This window comes from Podarcis pityusensis, assembly GCF_964106645.2.
Source record: "Podarcis pityusensis genome assembly, chromosome: 5".
NCBI lineage: Eukaryota > Metazoa > Chordata > Lepidosauria > Squamata > Lacertidae > Podarcis > Podarcis pityusensis.
The window spans coordinates 27,295,152-27,312,173 of NC_138032.1; the positions used below are offsets into that span (position 1 = coordinate 27,295,152).

Genomic DNA, 17,022 nt, shown 5'->3' on the forward strand with positions numbered 1-17,022 from the left:
GTGCATACCCCCTTGTCACAAAAAGTCTTATCTTTTGGGAAAGAGGCTTTGTTGCAAAAGGGCTCAAAATCAGCTTTAATTGTGCAGCCTGAATTTTCCAGGATGGGTCTGGATCCCACCCCAAAGTAATGGCAGTCTGGAAGTGCTCTAAAAATCATGACCACACCATCATTCCACACCATCTGGCATGGAAAAAACAGGCCCTTTATCTCACAAAGGTCAAGCATATACCAGTCAATTTAATAACCCACAGAATGACATTGTGCTGTACATAGTAATTTGCATTAAAATGTACAACACAATGTCATTATATGGGTTAATTATTAAAAAAATAAATCTATGCTCTAGTACTGAAGTGTGTCTTGTCCCCTTGGGTCCTTTTCGTTTACTGTTGTCAGAAGTTACAGCCCACTTACAGTAAAAGCAGAACCAAGTCCTACTGTATTCAATGGGCTGCCCACAAATGAGGCTACAGATCTTTGTGTCTGTTAATGGATGCATCGTGACATGTTGCTTTAAATCAATTTTCACTGCGCCTAAATCTACGGCTTTTGTGCACGCCTCTATTGCCTTCTCCCCCGTCAATGTTCATGCACAGGACCTGACATCCAGAGACCTCCAAGGTAAGCCTAAGGAGATCGAATTACCAGTGAGAGGAGGACAGCTCCGCGGAGAGAGCAGAAGGGATCCCTTTTCTTGGCCAGGGTTTCGCCTAGTATTCAGAGAAAGTGACAGATGGGAAGGCAGGCAGGCAAGGGGGGGGGAGGGAAGGAGGGAGGGAGGGCTCACGCGGCGGCGGCGGGGGCGGGGCATCCCCGGCTTTAGCAATTAATCGGTGCTCCCGGAGAGCTGAAAGGCACTGCAGTCTATGCCTTGCGTCGGGGGCATCAATCATTCAACCGGCGCGCGGCACCGAGGGCGCAGTTGGGAAAGGGGAAACTTTCCCCGCAGATGATTTAAGAAACCGAAGCCGCGGCGCAAGCGGGTGGGGAGTCTGGCTGAGCTATAGAAATTGACCCAGGCGTGCCTGGCCGGGCTTGAATTACCGCGGCGATGCGCCTGCCGTTTCTCCCTGCAGGAGCTGCTGCTGCGCGCTGGCTGGGGGCGAGCGAGGCTGCTGCTGCTGCTGCCTGCCTCCTGCCCTTGCTGCAATGAATGATGCGGGAAGAAGAGGAGGAGGAGGAGGAGGAGGCGGTGGCCGCCGGCGCTGCTCGGGCGAAGCACAAATCCACCGCAACTCCTCCAGTAGCAGCAGCAGCAGCAGCAGCAGCAGCAAGGAAAGCGGCTTTGCCTTGGTGAGCTTACATCACAATCCCGGCTCGGGCTGCTGCTTCTCTAAGCGGCACGCAGCAGCAGGCGGCCGGCCTCTCCTCCAGCCCCACGCCGGGGAGCCGTCGAGGGAGGAGGGCGCCAGGATGCCCGCGGTCGGCGGATCCGACGAGGGCCAGGCGCCCCCTGGAGCCGCGCCGTCGCCCAAGCCTGCCCGCTCCTTGGGCCGGCCGCCGTCTCGTCGGGAAGGCGGCCCCGGCCCGCTGCTGCGCTGGGACGAGGTCCCCGACGACTTCGTGGAGTGCTTCATCCTGTCGGGCTACCGGCGCCTGCACTGCACGGCGCAGGAGTGCCTGGCGTCGGTGCTGCAGCCCACCAACGAGACGCTCAACTTCTGGACGCACTTCGTGCCGCTGCTGCTCTTCGCCGCCAAGTTCTGCCGCCTGCTGCTGCTGCGCGGCGCCGGCGACGTGCCCTTCCACCACCCGGCGCTGCTGCCGCTCTGGTGCTACGCGTCGGGCGTGCTGCTCACCTTCGCCATGAGCTGCACGGCCCATGTGTTCAGCTGCCTGTCGCTGCGCCTGCGCGCCGCCTTCTTCTACTTGGACTACGCCTCCATCAGCTACTACGGCTTCGCCAGCACCGTGGCCTACTACTACTACCTGCTGCCGGGCCTCAGCCTGCTGGAGCCCCGCGCGCTCAGCCGCTACCTGCAGCAGCGCCTGGGCTGGCACGTGGACTGCAGCGCGCCGCTGGCCGCCTACAGCGCGCTGGTGCTGCCCGTGGCCTTCGCGCTGGCCGTGGCCTGCACCGTGGCCTGCTGCAAGAGCCGCTCCGAGTTTTGCGCCTACCCCTTCGCCATCCGCACCTTCGTCTTCGTCATGCCGCTCAGCATGGCCTGCCCCATCATGCTGGAGAGCCTCCTCTTCGACCTGCAGGGCCACAACCCCACGCTCTTCGTCCACTTCTACCGCCGCTACTTCTGGCTCCTGGTGGCCGCCTTCTTCAACGTCAGCAAGATCCCCGAGCGCATCCAGCCGGGCCTCTTCGACATCATCGGCCACAGCCACCAGCTCTTCCACATCTTCACCTTCCTCAGCATCTACGACCAGCTCTTCTACGTCGAGGAAGGCCTGCAGCAGTTCCTGCAAGGGCACGCGCCCGCCTCGCCCACCTTCGCGGGCACGGTGGGCTACATGCTGCTCTTGATACTGTGCCTGGGCCTGGTCATCAGGAAGTTTCTCAACGTCCCGGAAGCCTGCAAACACGATTGAGGTAGCCTCCCCTTACGGTTTCTGTTGCAGGTCTCCATTTAAATTGCCCGGAGGGTATTTTTTAAAAAAATATTTTATTTTGCTGGCTTGCCGCAGAAAAACTCAAGGAGGTTAACTCTCTAAGAAGCCCTGGTACCTTTCAGAGAAAGGTGCTAAAAAGAGCACTGAATTCGTCCAAATCAAGCACTGAACTCCTTAAGGGGAAAGGAACATTTCTGTTTCTCTGGAAACAAATTTAGATTTTAGAAAAAGGCGCTCGAGCCGCATCACTGTATACAACTTACTCTTATTTATTGCTGCTTAGGATACAAAGAAAAGCCATTTAGGACCCTTTCTTGAACTCTCCTACAATTTGATCCTCAGTAAATTTTTTGAAAGCAAGTCGCGCCGTCTTACTTTCAACTAATGTGCCTAGGATCAAGGTTTCAGGGGAACAATATGCATGGACCATATGAATGCTATCTACTGATTTCAGACTGTCTAGGAGATGTTATTTCAATTAGCAATATATGCTAGGCCTGCACTGACGAACTGTTGAGATTTAAAACCAGATAATGCACATGATGCACTCAAGGATGTGTGTGTGCATTTTCTGTTAAAGTATTTTGAAGTCATATGCACTGGAACTTGGTTTTCAACACAAGCAGATTGAGTTCTGTTTCTTTTTGCATTAACTTGCCTTGGTCCCAAGGCAAATGCAGTACTTAAAACTTCTGTATAGAAATACCTTTAAGTAACTGTGAACTATAGTGGAACTGGGTTATCATTTGATCAGAAGCTGTTGGTTAAACTGTGAGAAACAAAAGATGAGCAGGGAACATATCCACCCCAACCTCTACACATAAAGCCCGTCTCTTGCAAAATGCTTTATACAGTCGTACCTTTATACAGAACGCCTTGTGAGTCGAATGTTTTGGCTCCCGAACGATCGAAACTCGGAAGTGACTGTTCCGGTTTTCAAACGTTCTTTTGGAAGCCGAAAATCTGACGGGGCTTCCCTGGCTTCCGATTGGCTGCAGGGGCTTCCTGCAGCCAATCAGAAGCTGCACTTTGGTTTTCGAATGTTTTGTAAGTCGAACAGACTTCCGGAACGGATTCCATTTGACTTCCAAGGTACGACTGTACTCTGGTTCTGGTGCCCATTTACAAAATATGCATCTCTTGTCAATTGTGAAGGGTGCACATTTATATAAATGGCACGTAAGTATAGCTGAAGGAGTTGTTCACTTTAGAACTAACATAGTTTCAGAACATCCTAGAAAAAGTAGCACTAAATACAGGACCAAATCACCAGTGAGTTTATTAACGTGTCAGAATATGATTGCACTATTAGTTATCCTGGCATAACAGCCACAGAACAAACTTTCTGATTTGCTTACATACATACATACCCAGGGGGGTATGGCAGAGTTGAGCTGAAAAGGAGCTTTACAACAATCCAATGGCAAGTTCTTTTATCACCTCCTGTGCTATATGATAGTGGCAGGGTTGTTACACCTCTTGGTCAAGTTTACAGTTTCATAGAAAAATATGTGGATGTCCCAGGATAGATGACAAGGAAGTGTTCATGAAAGATGCTGAAAATTTTATGTTCACGTTAATAGCAACTGTTATCTCAGGACTATAATGGGGGGGGGGGGAGACTACTTCTGAATTTTGATTGTGTAAACAAATCATCGGTAAAACTTATGAAAATAAAAGCTCAGAGGCACAGAGAGAAAATCCGCAACTGTACTGTTTCAGGAGAGTTGTGGAAGTAAACAAAGCACTAGTCCATGATTCCTATTTTTAAGAAGAAAAACCAACATTTAGAAACCTACAATAATAAGCTTTTATGGACTAGAACCCATTTCATCAGGTGCATGAAGTGTTTCCTCAGTTGGAATATCACACACACACACACACACACACACACACACACACACACAAACTGGGAGCAGTGATGGGGTCATAAGCAGCACAGCAAAGAACAACCTGAATTGTGGACAAGACATGCTGTGCCATTTCTGTGCAAACTCAGCACAGTGACCACTCACAATGCCAGTAATTGATTATAATCTTCTTAACTTTCCTGTGCTAATTTGAATACCCATAGTGTGGGAGAGAACCTTGGGTACAGTCAAGCCCTAAATGAATAAAATCAGACTCCTACAAGCAATTATAGTTTGGCAGTTTTACACCGGGGGCTCCTATTGAAGTTTTTCTGTTCATCAGCTGTCTGTTCATCAACAGCGGTGTCCTGGGTGATTTATTTATTTGTTTATTTATGCTTTTGATCATTGTGATTCTCAAAGAACGGATACAGTTTTAAAACATTAACAGCACAACTACAATCATAAAAGTGCCACCGGTGAGGAACAATTAAACAACTAAGCCGAACAAATAACAAAACACTTGTCTAAAGAGGAAGGTCCTAATTGTCTGCTTAAAGGGGGCAAGCTTCCAGAAGAGAGGATTGGAATGTTCTCTCCCTGGTTTGTGAGCGTCCCCGTTTTTTGTGTCAGATTTGTGTCTGTTCCAGTTTGTCCCAGGTAGACAGCAAAAAGACATTGCTTGCAGGTCACTGCATATATCTAATTTGGAGAGGAGCAGGTGAATGAGTCCCTGACAGAGTGGCCTTGTGTAATGTTGTTACCTTGTTGTTGGGTAATGTTAGATTGTGTAATGTTGTTACCTTAAACTGATATAGTCTAGGTTTGTTGCAGAGTCTGGTTCCTCAGGTGTGTGTCTCACTAGTTGTCCTGTTGCTGGTAAGGGAACTCTTAGAGATCAAGCCAGCCACAGGACCTATGAAAAGGAATATCATTGTCCGACGTGGTCATCCATAATCTTGCAGGCCTTTGGGTAGAGGCCTCTCCTTGCTTACAAACAAACACCCGTTTGCTGTCTTGCCTAACACAAACAGGTCAGTCTTTTGCCCAAAGTCTGTGTACATCAGACATTAAAAAGAAAACAGCAGAACATTTCACTCTCCCAGAACACACTGCTGCTTGCAGGAAAATCACTGCACTCCAAAACTAAAGGGAGTTTTCCAAGGGAGGTTCCAGCACGGAAATGCCAAATTTGAATATATAAGCAGTTTGAATCAATTATTTTAAGAGTCAAATTGGAAACAAATCTTTCTCTTCCACTCTGGGCTTTGAATTAGCATAGCAAAGCACAGAGCATTAGTGCAGTTGGGAGTGGTCACCGTGCTTATTTTGCATACACCTGAGCTTTTCATGGAAACATTACTGACTGTTGAATTTCATGGCCTTTGGGCTCCACTGTTTACTACTTTGCACCCTCTATGCCTCCGGGTATGACTGTAGAAAAATCTACCAACTGAAGATACCTCTTTATGTGTGTGATGATGGGTTCCAGTTCACAAAACCTTATGCTACAATATACCTGTTAGTCTTTTTGATGCCACAATACTAAATTATTTTTATTTTTTACTATAATGAACTAGCACAGCTACCCCTCTGTTGATCCATAATCCTACATAAGAACATAAAAAAAGCCCTGCTGGATCAGGCCAAAGGCCCATCTAGTCCACTATCTCGTTATCTCAATGGTCAACTAGATCCCTATGGGATGCACAACAACACTCTCTCCCCTCTTGTAATTTCCACCAACTCATATTCAGACTCCCATATTGACAACATAGCCATTTTGGTTAGTAGGCACTGATAAGTAGCCTTATGTAGTGGTGGCCTTGAATTTCGATAGCAGAAACAACACGTATTGTGGGTTGGCCTAAATTGAATGCTTTAAAATGTAAGGAAAACATCAGGATCAACTTGGAAGAGTGAACTATTTGTCAGAAACTTAGGTGAAGTAAAATTGTCATTCTATACTCTTTCTCTGTTCCTCTGCTATTTCCTAATTCAACATTGTGCAGTCATAGATGGGCATTAAGAGTCACCTAATTTCAGGATAATCCGAAGGTGGTTTTTTTTTAGGTGACTCTGTTTTTTCAGTTTCCTGTTAGATGTATGGATAAAGAGCACCCCCACCCCCTTAATGAATAAGAGAATGAATAAATTCTAGAGCAGTTCAGGGTATTTCAGTTCAAAAGTTGTTCTGTGATGAACAGTTGCTTTTATTCTTGACCAGACATTCTGTCAGTACTCATATCATTTTAAGGCTGTAAGCAAGGCAGTATTTTTTCCAGAGGGGGAGGTAACATTTTAAGGCTGTAAGCAAGGCAGTATTTTTTCCAGAGGGTTCCAGAGATAACATAATCCGAGCAAATCGTGACAATAATTGTCATGACGTGGTATGGTACTATATAATGCAAGGATATTATACTATGAAGTTTAGGTGGCAAACCATTGGTTTTCTCCACTGGAAATAAATGGTATCATTTGTTAGTGGATTGTTCCTGGTTTGATTTGAAACATAGGTACTCTTCTCTTAGAGTACAGATAAGACCAGAACACTGAGGCCCTCCCATGCAGATAGAATGGTTGGGTTCTGCTTAATAAGCCAAGATGAACACGTTTTTTGCCTACGCCTGCAGCAGAGCAAGCAAACAAACCAGGAACTCTTTGGCCAACCATAGTTTCCCATTTAATCCAAACTGGGAAGCTATGGTTGCCAGCTTCCAGGATATTAAACCATAATTTGAAGTTGGTTTAATATCCTGACTTGTTCTGCAGCGAATAATCATTGTTTTCAGGTTTGGGCAAAATGGGAAACTATGAATAATTACAGGGCTCCTGGTTTAGTTGTGTGTCATGAAAAGCTAGGAGCAGAGGGGAAAGGATTGTTCATATTGTGGATAATTGAGCTGAGATTTATTTATTATAATTTATATTTGTTTATTAAATTGTATACTGCCCTTCATCTGAAGATCACAGGGTGGTTCACAACATAAAAATACAAAATGAGAACACAAATAACACATAATAAAACAAGAACACAGAAATCAAAGGAATAACCTTTCTCCCATAAACACATTTAAAAGGCCATAGAATGTTTAATCAGCCAAAGGCCTATTTATAAAGAAACATTTTCGCCTGGTGACTGAATGATTATCAGCACCGGATTAATCCTTAACCATGGTTATGTTTTCCTTAACCATGGCTAACTGTTACATTTTAATACCTTAGGATTTTTTTTATATAAAAAAATTAAATGTGCATATATATATATCCCACTGTTCAACTCTAATGAAGTTTCTAGAGCAGCTAACAGAGAGTACCACCAACTACTGAAAATTACAGTCATCACATTAAAACAACAAATAGCAGGCCATGAGTCGAATGACAGGTGTTAAAACCAATTTAAAACACCAAGCCCAGTAAGATAACACAGGTATCAGTACAATTATAGATTAAGTATCGGCCACAAACTAGAATGTGAAACCACAGTTTGGTACACATTTTGTGGTCTTAACCTTCATTAGTCTCAATTATGGCTAAGCATTATGTGAAAAGAAAAAAAGGGCCTGGCTGGGGAAATACATGTTTATTGCACAATATGCAGTATATCAACATTTTGTTTCTCTTTAGCTAAGTCTGCCCAGCCTGTGACTTTGTATAGTTTCATACGCTTCTCTTCTCCAAATGAGGAGCAGCTGCAGGTTTTAACCTTTTATTGTATTCTGCACATATTCTGCGTATACGGCACAGTGAATCTGACATGGGCTTGCTAAAAATAAATGTTGTTGTTGGGGTGAAATTCATCCAGAACAACATAATTGTTTTAATGATTTGCCCCCAAAATGACTCACCCAGCCTTCAAAATAAATAATTTATCCGAAGCATTTCTCCAGGAGAGGCCATTAGAGCATCGAGTTCGGCAATTAAGAAATGCACTGGAAAATGGAAAAGTCAAGGAGTTAACACTCTAACTGCTATAAGAAACCTCAGAGTCCAATTTAAATGTGAAAAGAGGTTTATACAGTGTAATGAGTGGCGGGTGGGTTTTTTGTTTTGCTTTTTGTGCTTACTAGTTACATCGTAAGGGGCATCCTGCAAAGCAATGTCAGAAAGGCCGTGGCGAACGGTAAAAATACATTTGATATTTAGACCATGTGATGGCTTCTATATATATCTCAATTACAGATAAAAGCTTATGGTGCTGATATGGTGTTAGCTGTTCTTACAGCTTCTTACTTTCCACCTAGAGACCTAACAGCCTTTTTCCTAGTCGGGAGTTGTTCCATGATCCATGGATATGAAGCATGCTAACCATCCCAAGTCCACCTAAGGAGTCAGTTGTTACTTGTGGTTGCTTACATGTGTTTTACTGGATCTATCAGAGGGCAAATATTTGTTTAGAAATCTTTATATACTCCCCTTTACCTCATTTGAATTTCAGGGCAGTGTAAACCCAATTTATATCATAACAAGAAATAATAAGACAGCCGATAAAATAGATCACCGTTTTTTAATTGAAAATCATTGCTAAGGCTATCTGTGCTTCAGATATCGATTGCCACATTTCTGTGCAGGATTTCTAGGGTGCAAGTATTTGAATGCTTGCTTTTAGCCCTGTTGAAGGGCACCTATAGCAAAGGCGGCATAGTTTGCTAATTGATGATTTATCGTCCGTAAATATGGAGAGAAAGCTTCTATAATATGAAGGTCCATCATTTTCTTTCTGTTTTTAAGTCAGTGGCAAAATCTATGCTACGTTATTTGTGAGCAAGAGGCAACTCCAGGTAGCTAAGAGGGCATGACACCATTCATTATATCCATAGACATATTCCATGTCCAGACACCAACTCTGCCACTGAGGGCTGTTTAGGGAAGAGATTTGTACAAAGCTTTGAATATTTCTTCCTTTCTGGAATGTGTCTGGATTCAACACCTTTCTCTAAAACATTGTAGGGGAATGGGATGGCCATTGTTCATTGGTATTTGAGCAATGGACCCCCTTTGTGGAAGATTCCGTAACAGACCAGGGGTAGGAATTCTCAGATCCAGGGACCAGCCCTACAAGCCTGTTTAGCCCTCAGGGCTCCTCCCCCAGGTGACACACCCTCCCCTGACACGCCTCCTCTTCCCAGGCCACACCCCTTACTAGCCCTGCTTCACACCAGCCTCAGGTGTTTTGCTGGAATGTGATCTTGAACTCTGACCATGACCCCTTGTTTGTCTGGATGGAAGATAGAAAGGTGTACGAGTGCAGAAACTAGCCTACTGCATAAAGTTAAAACTTACAGTTGCTGCCCTGCCCACTTTTGCCTCTGGGCTGGCTTGAGGCCCCTGGAAGGTTTCCCAGAACAGAATGTGGCCCTCAAGCCATACAAGGCTTACAAATGTGTTTCGTAAAATAGTGCGCCAGTGGATGTTATCCTGAAAGCATCTTTTGTTGCCGTTTAGTCGTTTAGTCGTGTCCGACTCTTCGTGACCCCATGGACCAGAGCATGTCAGGCACTTCTGTCTTCCACTGCCTCCCGCAGTTTGGTCAAACTCATGCTGGTAGCTTCGAGAACACTATCCAACCATCTCATCCTCTGTCGTCCCCTTCTCCTTGTGCCCTCCATCTTTCCCAACATCAGGGTCTTTTCCAGGGAGTCTTCTCTTCTCATGAGGTGGCCAAAGTACTGGCGCCTCAGCTTCACGATCTGTCCTTCCAGTGAGCACTCAGGGCTGATTTCCTTAAGAATGGAGAGGTTTGATCTTCTTGCAGTCCATGGGGCTCTCAAGAGTCTCCTCCAGCACCATAATTCAAAAGCATCTATTCTTCGGCGATCAGCATCTTTATACACACTTATAAAGGGCAGGTGCTGTGCATACCAAGAGAAACCTGCTGGCTTTGGCAAAACATTTTGTTTGAGATATATATGCCACAAAAAATAGTGATTTCTACAGAGAACATAATGTTTCCAGTTGCTGCAGAACATGTTCGGGTCTCAGTTTGTTTATTTTTCATCCCAAATTGACCATACTAGATGTTATAGAATGTCTGAAAGTGGGGCCGGAAGTACATTCATTTGTATGTCAGTTGTACCTACCTAAGAGTGCAGCTAAAAGTGCACTTCAAAGCATTTGTTCACCATCATTATTATTCATTAAATTTGTATACCGCTGTATACTCGTAGGTCTCAGGGCGGTTCACAACACATTTATTCAGAATTAGATTCCTTGAAATCAGTGGGATTTGCTTCTGAGCGAGAACATCAAGGATTATTGTGGCACCCTAAAGACTAACAAATTTATTACGGCATAAATTTTCAAGGACCACAGTCCATTTCATCAGCTGCACTTTTTCAAAAAAAGGTATCCTTAGGACTGGCATCAAAATATTCATCCCTTTCTGAGGCTAACATTTTCAAGTTGAGAGGCCACAGAAAAGGTTGTGAATCCACAATTCTCCATGTTTAATATGTAGAAATGGAGCAGGCAGACCAAAAATGTTACCATTCTGCCTTACTCATGTTGAGCTTCTAGTTTCTCATGTTCAGACTACCACCTAGTTAGCCATTCCAACAGAACTGTAACTTGACTATTTTCTGTGTTTGAATCAGTAAAAGCCATCTTAGTATAGTATTCCTCCTGGCAAAATTGTACGGGGACGTTGTACTTTGAAACTAGCTAAAATCATTTGGTTGTTGTCCACATGCCTTACAGCAGGATGTTGTTGGGTGACTCCAACTCCCATCAGCCCCAGCCAATGTGGCTAGTGGTCAGGGACGATGGGAATTGTAGTCCAACAATATCTGGAGGATCACAGGCTGCACACCCCGGCCTTACAAGCAAGGCGTCATTCACATAGTAATTGCCCAGTTATGCACGTTACAGTTTCCTGCTTAAGTTGTTGGAGCACAGAGCTGAGAATTAAAGTTAAAGATTCTAATTCCAGTTTGGTTGCCAGCAGTCAGTATAGTCATTCACAAGTTTTTCATAAGAAGAAAATGTAATTAAGAACTTCACCATAAACAGTAGGGACACAATCTGGTTCAACCATGGACAGAAAGCAGAACAGAGAGCCTGGAGCCCTCCAGGTGTGTTAGAATGCAACACCCATCTGCTTTGCCAGCATGGCTAATGGTCAGAGGTGATGGGAGTTGTCGTCCAACAAGGTCAGGAAGGCCACAGGTTCCTCATTCTTGGTGTAGAGCTTTGGAAGTCCCCTGTCCTTGCCTATATTTCAGGTAGCAGACTGAAAGTTATTACAGACAGTAAGAGGTCTGTGGCGTTCTCTATATTGCTACTCATCCAGCTCCATTCATTGCAACTTACATCGCTGCATAATGTGCGTATGACTGTGGGGAGGGGGAAACAGGGCTTATTTGAGTCTTGGGTATCTTCCAGGTGCTGATGCCATGTTGGGGCACTGTGGTTGTGGCTTTGTGGTGCAATCCACCAAAATTCGGCACTTTTTAAAGTGCCACCGATTTCAAGCACATGCTTGATTAACACTCAGAGAAATAAACAGTATGTTGTAGTGCTTAACTTTGTCTGGATTGCTCACGTTTTTGAAATGCAGTTTTGTTGTCCTCACTGGGGAATTAAGATCCCCCTACCCAAATTAAGTTCCATTGATTGTGCATAGGAATGAACCATTTAGTCAACAGGATTATGCCAGACATGTATTCAGTCATCCTCCTCTCTTACTCCACCTATAAAATGGGGATTATTTGCTTAACTACCTCATCAGAAATGTTTATGAGTGTCTTCGAAACACTTTGAAAGCAATGCAGAAAGAACTAGTGGAGTGTTTGACACTAAGAGTGTTGTTTACTTCTGGTGGTTCATTTTCTCATCTGTAGAAGTAGCATTTATGCCTGTAAGATTTAAACAACAAACAAACAAACAAACACTTGCAAACCCTTCCACTTGTGGTTCAGCTTCTGTTTCAAAAATTCAGAAATGATCTTAGGGGGTAAACCTTATTGAATTCAATGGGACTTAGTTCTGAGTAGACATGGTTAGGATTGCACTGCAAATTCTCATTGTCTTTACCAAAAGCCTTACCCAGATATGGTGTGAACAGCAAAGTGTCTTTACAACAGAATACAGAATTGCAAGAGAGGGGTAAGGCAAACATGTTTCTTTTGAAAATATTTATTGCTTTGGCCGGAATTTACCTTTAGTACATGCTTAGAAACAAGTCACCGCCTGTCCTGCCGTCTGCCAGTGAAAATAAATAGGGAAAATTCTCATTGGTTTTATATTGTTGTATTTGTTTTGGTACAACGCTGGTACAGTGTTGTTTCACCTTTCAGAGTGAAACGCAAGGTACAGTTACACACTGAAATGACTGCAATGTTCCCCAGATGTAATAATGTTACTTCAGAGAAAATTATTCACAGTCCAGTGGGGCTGACTCCCAGGTAAGTGGGGACAAAATTGTAGCTTCAAAGACTCTATCCCTTTCCCAACCCTCGTGGTCCTCTTTTTGAAACTACTTTTCTGAATGGTACATCTGAGTAGGTGAGACAGACAAAATATATCTAGGGACTTACTCGATGAGTGGTGGTAATCAGATCTGGATATATTTGAAGGGCAGTCTGTGCTTCAGCCAGTTTAAAGAGAAAGAGTTTGGATTAAAGCCAGTTAATTCTCAGTGACTTCCACTGGATATTTATATTATTTTATTCTTGGGTATTATGTAATTTATTTTTGCTGTCTTTGGTTTTTAAAGAGCCGGGGTGTGCCTGTAAGTACTTGATCTTATAAAAATGCAGATCTCTTTCTCTCCCATGTGTTGCTTGTTGATAACAATCTACTGAGAATTTTTCCTTCTCTGTCCTTCCGTTGGGAGCTGCCCAACATAACTTGCACAGAGTAAGAGAGATAACTCCAGCACCTATATATTCTTTAAGGCCAGTTTTATTTTCAGAAGTTGTGGTATATGTATCTCCCTAGAAAGATTGCTAATAGAGGCATAAACTGCAATCACACTTGCTGCAGAATGGGATTTTGGTTTTTAGAGTCAATTCAGAAGTGTAGCTGAATGTATTTACTTATTTACTCATTCATTCGTTCACAATATTTATATGCTGCCCAATAACAGAGTTTTCTGGATGGCTTTTAATAACAGCAAAATGCAAGTGCAAACAATAAAATATAAACCAGAACAAAATCAGTATAACAAATCCTCACCAAGAAATAAATTTTAGATTTTAAAATGTAAGAGTCTAAGGGCTAGGAAAATAAAAGGGTCTTGGCCCAAAAGGACCACAAAGTGAGCACTAGGCACGTCTTTCTGGGGAGACCATTCTACAGCCAGGATGCAAACTGCAAAAATAGCTGTTTTCCGCTGTTGTCACCCACTGTACCCAATAATTTCGGGGGGGGGGTGGTAAAAAGAGGTGAGCCCAGATGAATATAGCTCACATGTTTGGAAGCACTCATATGTCAGCATCTCCCTGGAAGTAGAAACTCTCCCTTCAGTGGAAATGTTAAAACAAAAACAGCATATTTGAACAGGGTGCCTATTGCCCTGCCCTGGGGTAGGCTTGAGCTATTCATTGTCGAATTTTTGGAGATCTGGTGCAACATAGTTCAAAATATCAGGCACAGCAGGGGACTATGTGTATCTCACTTAAAAATAGGTTGATGTGCTGCTAATACAGGTACAGCTCACACACATGTGCACACCCTGGAGAGATGTGGCGGGCCCTCTGTTCACATAAGCAGGGACAGAGGATGTGAAGCTTATGCTGTCTAATACCACATCCAAGTAGCGTGTTCAGGTGGAACAAGAGCAGCCATTGAACAACTGCTTCCTTGGTGGCCTGCCATGGATTTGGGGCTATGCACCTTTTCCTTGCATGCATTCTTTCCCTCTGCCTCCTTGCAGGGTGGCAAAAAAGAGGAGGGGAGGCGTGTCCCCAAAACTGGGCCAAATAAAGTTGCACTGTGTTTTTGAAGCTGGGAAGCTGAAATGAGACCTTCATTTAGCCACCTTCAAGAGCCTTAAATCAGGTTCCATGGAAACTACTTATAGTCTCCCTGGTTGATGGCTGCAATGGGAGGGGGGAAATCCTTCTCCAGTCACTTTCCAGCCTCTCTTTATCAACCTTGCAGCTCTCCTCCCTTCTCCTTCCATCCCTTTTCTATTACAGGAGAGAGAAGAAGATATGTGTACCGTGTCAATGTCTGTTCATTTCTGGGGGGTTCTTGTCTGCTCCAATGGGCAACAATTTCCCCTGGGCTACCAGTGAAGGAACTCCATGGTTAAAGGGCCTATATTGTACATCCCACTATGAGTTCATCTTTCTGAGTTTGCTGCTGTATTTAAGAGTTTATTGAATGGAATATGTTAGGGATATCCTTGTACCTGCTGGTGTGTTGAGCACTTGTTCTTGCCACAGGGTTTTGTTAAGATGATGCCTGTGAAAATGAAGATAGCAAAGTGCAAGCGTTTATTTTAATCTTCTGTGTTTGCTTGTTTGCTTTTTAAAGGATTTGTTCTTAAAAGTCTTGGTTGCTAATTATATTGTAAAATCAAGGTACTGTACATTTTTTGGCAGAAAGGGGGGGAAGTAAAGAAATCCAAATAAAACTGTTTCTGAAATCAGCTTTTAGATCAACTTGTGAAGTTTGCTTATGAACATTAGAACATCTTATGAACATCTGCTGGACCGCAGTTCCCACTGTTTCCCATGTTACATGTAAATGATGGCCTTCGCAGCTGTAACGATTCCATGCAATGTGTACATAAGTGTTCTCACTGCATTTTTACCATCACTTAGACTCAGACTGTGATGCAATCTGGAAGATGTAATGGGTGTTAGTCATGCTCAGTGCAGACCCATTGAAATCAGTGGGACAAATCAGTCTTAGCTGATTTAAATCCCTTTGATTTCAATGTGCTCACTTTAAGCATGGCTCTCTCTGGATCTAGCCAGTATGAGCAAAAAAAAGGAAAACCATACGTCATTGAATTGAACAATTTTGAAACGTGTTAAGTTTCAAGAAGGCTACATTGTTGTAGAGATGAGCCCTGAATGCTTTGTCAGTGGTTTCATTTCAGTAGAATCAGCCTAGCTGGTCCTACAGTGATTATATTACAAGACAAAGTTAGGGCCCTATCATTTCTTCAGTGGCAGCACAACACTGGGCACCATATTCTTAATAATAAGTCCTTAGGACATGACTATATTCAGAAACGTTCTCTTTAGCTACCGTGGCTCAGGAAGATAGCAAAATCCCGACGATCATGTCATCAGGGCTTGGTTGCTTTAGGTAAAAAGGTAAGGTAAAGGACCCCTGGACAGTTAAGTCCAATCAAAGCCGACTATGGGGTGCAGCGCTCATCTCGCTTCAGGCCGAGGCAGCCGGCATTTGTCCTCAGACAGCTTTCTGGGTCATGTAGCCAGCATGACTAAAGCGCTTCTGGTACAGTGGGACACCACGACGGAAGCCAGAGCGCACAGAAACGCCGTTTACTTTCCCGCCACAGCGATACCTATTTATCTACTCGCACTGGCATGCTTTCGAACTCCTAGGTTGGCAGAAGCTGGGACAGAGCAACGGGAGCTCACCACCGTCGCAGGGATTCGAACCATCAACCTTCCAATCGGCAAACCCAAGAAGCTCACTTTACACCAGAGGGTCACTGGTAAAGCATAACATTTTGCAAAATTCCGTACAGTATCATTCATCTTGTTGTGCAGAGACGTCTCTTTTCATTGCTTTGTTGCCAGTTGTTTCTTAGGAAGGATCCAACCTCCTTTTTAAGGAGTGATAAGGAGCTTGTTTTGATTTGTACCTATTATTGACAGTCATTGTACTCAACTGACTAAACACTGGAGTCATAAGATGCCCTCCTAGGGTGTATATCAGTGCCACAGGCTTGCCAGAAGTCTGTGTCAGGAGCTCCTCTGCATCTCCTTGCAATCTCCATTGGTGTTCCTACTTGCAAAGTGCATGTAATCAGCAGGTGAGTTTTCACCTAGTTGGAAGGCAGCCTGCCATATATTCCGTTTTATGTTTGCACCTGTCTTTCCAGCTCCTCCTTTTGGCTTTGGGGTGTGCTATCGTCCCTCTGATCAAAATGTTCAGGCTGGTCTTGAGCTGGAGAATGAAATCAAGGAGGCATCCTATCCTAAAAGGGAAGTGCTGTAGTAACAGGTGACTTCAATTGCCCTCAAATATACTGGGTACGTGTCTGTTCCAGTCACAAAAGATACAGGTAGTATCTTTCTAGATATGCTAATTCTACAAACCTGCAGGCCAAGACAGGCAAACTGGAGTGCTCGGCATTAGAGAAGAGATAGCTATTGCTGGAATTATAGAATTGCAGAAAACTGACTGTGAACCTGTTGAACATGATTGTCTCTAGATACAAACTCTACAGAAAGGAGAGGCGAGGGTGTGCTGAATGTGGCGTCATTCTTCTGGCTGCTATGTACAAAGCTCTTTTTAAAAAATTGAGACATGCACCAAAGTTATTATCCTTTACCCACTGCTTTGGGAGTGAGCCCTATTGAGTACAGATGGCAGTGTAATTATGTCACTTGAGGTGGTGACCTGTTTTGTTAATGCAACACTAATTCACTACCTCTCTTGACACACGGTAGTAAAGTTGA

At 44.0% G+C, this 17,022-nt stretch overlaps 1 protein-coding gene across 3 annotated transcripts; it reads left to right on the forward strand.

Moving 5' to 3' along the window:
• The first annotated feature begins 845 nt into the window (after window positions 1-845).
• PAQR9 (progestin and adipoQ receptor family member 9) lies at window positions 846-15,008 on the forward strand. 3 transcript variants are annotated; one of them, XM_081008154.1, is made up of 2 exons: window positions 846-12,691; window positions 12,722-15,008. In XM_081008154.1, exon 1 carries the CDS (start codon window positions 1,152-1,154, stop codon window positions 2,541-2,543), a length of 1,392 nt encoding a protein of 463 aa, XP_080864280.1. In that variant the 5' UTR covers window positions 846-1,151; the 3' UTR covers window positions 2,544-12,691; window positions 12,722-15,008. The 3 variants fall into 3 exon arrangements, with proteins under 3 accessions (XP_080864280.1, XP_080864278.1, XP_080864279.1); XM_081008152.1 differs by having other exon boundaries at window positions 846-6,707; window positions 6,761-15,008; XM_081008153.1 differs by having other exon boundaries at window positions 846-4,962; window positions 4,997-15,008.
• The last annotated feature ends 2,014 nt before the right edge of the window (window positions 15,009-17,022 follow it).